This window comes from Elephantulus edwardii, unplaced genomic scaffold (genome assembly GCF_000299155.1).
Source record: "Elephantulus edwardii isolate Elephantulus edwardi_28Jun2011 unplaced genomic scaffold, EleEdw1.0 scaffold00167, whole genome shotgun sequence".
Lineage (NCBI taxonomy): Eukaryota > Metazoa > Chordata > Mammalia > Macroscelidea > Macroscelididae > Elephantulus > Elephantulus edwardii.
In genome coordinates this window covers 1,007,626-1,010,559 of record NW_006399917.1, presented here as the reverse complement: position 1 = coordinate 1,010,559, position 2,934 = coordinate 1,007,626, and the positions used below count along the sequence as shown (strand labels likewise).

Below are 2,934 nucleotides of genomic sequence, written 5' to 3'. Positions count from 1 at the left end.
ATGCTGCCAATTGGTCCAGTGGTGAGAATCTTTGTCTTTTTGACATTGAGCCTCAATCCATACTGAAGGCTGCAGTCCTTGACCCTCTGCAGCAAGCACTTCAGTTTAAGTCATATATGAATGAATGAAAAACAATGTAAATGTATTTACAGTGTTGTATTTTATACAATCCTTCATTTACTTTGTTTTTCATGCATTCATATACACTCTATTAAAATTCTTTGTTTTAGGCGACCTCTGGTGGCCTAGTGGCAAGAAGCTGCAACTACAGTCTCAGAGGTGCATGGTTCAAATCCACCAGATGCTCTGCTGGAGAAGGAGGAACAATCTCCTCCTGTACCTGTCAGATCTGATTTGACGGTACACACAAAAAATGAAATAAAATAAATTTTTTAAAAAATTCTTGTTTTCATTTTTGCAGAGTACTTACTATTTTTTTTTTGTTTCTCTTTATTAGTCACTTTAAAAAATTCAAAGATAATGTACCTCTATGCAGGATTTTGTCTGAAATGCCTAATAATAATATTATAACCCCCAAAATGACAGAAACAGAACAGTTAAAGCTCCTTATTCCAAACATTCAGAAAAAGATTTGGATCCATCTGGAGTGCCACACAGAAAATAGCTCATTTTTTTCTTCATTCAGCTTTGCTGTTTGTCTGGATTTGATAGCAACACATTCAAACTATTGCCACACTCGATGCATTTTCATCTAATTTCTCCACAGGGAGAGAGCGTTCCACATGCTGGTGGCTGTCACAGGGCCACCTCCCTCAAATTACGTTGCTCTGCCTGACCCATCCTAGGACTCCCGGTTCAAGCTAATCATTGACAGAGCTTTACAATCACCAGCTTTTCCCGAAGCGAAGCGTTGATAAGTGGCAAATGACTGCGGGCTGTGCGGCAGCCTCTCCCGGGAATGAATGGATTTCCCCCAGCACCGATGAGAGAGGCGCGCACCACAGAGAAACAATGTCCACCTGGGAACCTCGCAGATCTGTCATCCTGTCCGCACTGATCCTGCTGCGAGCTGTCACCGGCTTCTCCGGAGATGGGCAAGCTGTCTGGTCTAAAAATGTCCCCTTCAGTCCGGTAAACGAGAGCCAACTGTTTCTCTATGACACTTTCCCCCAAAACTTTCTCTGGGGTGTTGGGACGGGTGCCTTTCAAGTGGAAGGGAGTGGGAAGAAGGATGGGAAAGGCCCCTCTATCTGGGATCAATTCGTCCACACGCACCTGAAGAACGTCAACAGCTCGGATGGCACCAGTGACAGCTACATTTTTCTGCAAAAAGACTTATCCGCCCTGGATTTCTTAGGAGTATCCTTCTATCAGTTTTCCATTTCCTGGCCAAGGCTCTTCCCTGATGGCATAGTAGCAAATGCCAATGCAAAAGGTCTCCAGTACTATAATGCCCTTCTCGAGGCTCTGCTTCTCAGAAACATTGAGCCTATGGTCACTTTATACCACTGGGATTTGCCCTTGGCATTGCAAGAGAAATACGGGGGGTGGAAAAATGAAAGCATCATAGACTTCTTCAATGACTATGCCACATACTGTTTTCAGACGTTTGGGGACCGTGTCAAATACTGGATTACAATTCACAACCCGTACCTAGTTGCTTGGCATGGATACGGTACAGGTATGCATGCCCCTGGAGAGGAAGGCAGGCTAGCAGATGTTTATGCCGTTGGACACAACCTCATCAAGGTAGGTCATCTGGCTTTCTGTTGTAGTTCAGAGTATAAGAACTTAGAATCAGCGAGAAACTGATCTTTTTTAAATTGAAATCAACTAATTCCCAGCCAGTGGATAAGTTCTATCTTTAAATTTTAAGTTCTGAAGACTTTTATTTAGAGTAATGTATTTACTTATTTGTATTTGTAGATGTGCTTTAAAATGCACAATTACACATCAGAGTGTGAGAATAACATTTACTTTCAGTTTGTGGAAAATTAGTGTTTTACAAGTTGCTGCAAACCTTCTCCGGCAACATGCAACTTTAAAGGCAAGAGCACTTCAAATATATGTATTTAGTTTTAGTATTGCTGTAGATAGTGGAATTTAGCTATAATAAACTAAACAGATGCTCCCTAATTCATATTAAATGCAGGAATGGAAATATATGTGCTTCAGAGTTTGTTTTTTTGCAGCATACTGCAAAAAAAAAAAAAAAAGGATAAGAGTCATTTCTCAGGGAAAATTAAACAAGTAATTTAATGTAGATAAAAATATGCCTTAGCAAGGATTATTATTCTATTATTTTGTGTGTGTTAATAGCAAGGATTTTTAAATAGCATATATCAAAACCTAGAACTGATGTTGGTAAGGGCTTTAATAAACACCATAGTGAAAATGCAAACAAAAATAAACAATGCAAGTTTAGTGTGCTTACTGTGTGTCACAGCCCACTATAAGCATCCACGTGTCTTGTAGTATCTTATTCTTATGACAACATTTAGAACTAGGTCCTGTTACTCTGCCCATTCTAAATATGAGGAACCTGAAACGTAATGAAGTTAAATAACTTGCCCAAGTTTATAGAGTAAAATGCAGTTGTTATGAGCACGGTGTTTACATATGACGACCTAACTAATTGCTAAATATCTTTATTTAAGAATTTCTTTTAAAAGTAATCCCTCAGGAATTTTTCAAGAGATTGAGTTTTACACTGAGGCTGCCAGCCAACATGGGGAAGCAAGTTTAATTTTTTAAGTCCAAGAGATTACTTGGGAAAAGCAAATTATTCTCAACACCTGTTAGATTTTGACAATGGAAAAAATTTATAAGGAATGTGCTAGGAGAAATATTATCTATTTTTTTTAATAACTACATAGCAAATTTATAGAAAAATGTGTAGAAGAAAAATTCCTTTGTAATTAAGTTTTTGCTTGCAAAAATATCTGCTAGCTCTTCTTGAACTCTCTGGCTTAT

At 38.7% G+C, this 2,934-nt stretch overlaps 1 protein-coding gene across 1 annotated transcript in view; it reads left to right on the top strand.

The window, feature by feature from the left end:
* Positions 1-885: 885 nt before the first annotated feature.
* The window catches only part of KLB (klotho beta), a gene marked incomplete at its 3' end in the record, with an annotated part of 83,689 nt that continues 81,640 nt past the window's right edge, over positions 886-2,934 (top strand). The window contains exon 1 of the mRNA XM_006895405.1: positions 886-1,710. Within this exon, the coding sequence (XP_006895467.1) occupies positions 886-1,710 (825 nt within the window). The remainder of the gene's footprint in view (positions 1,711-2,934) is intronic.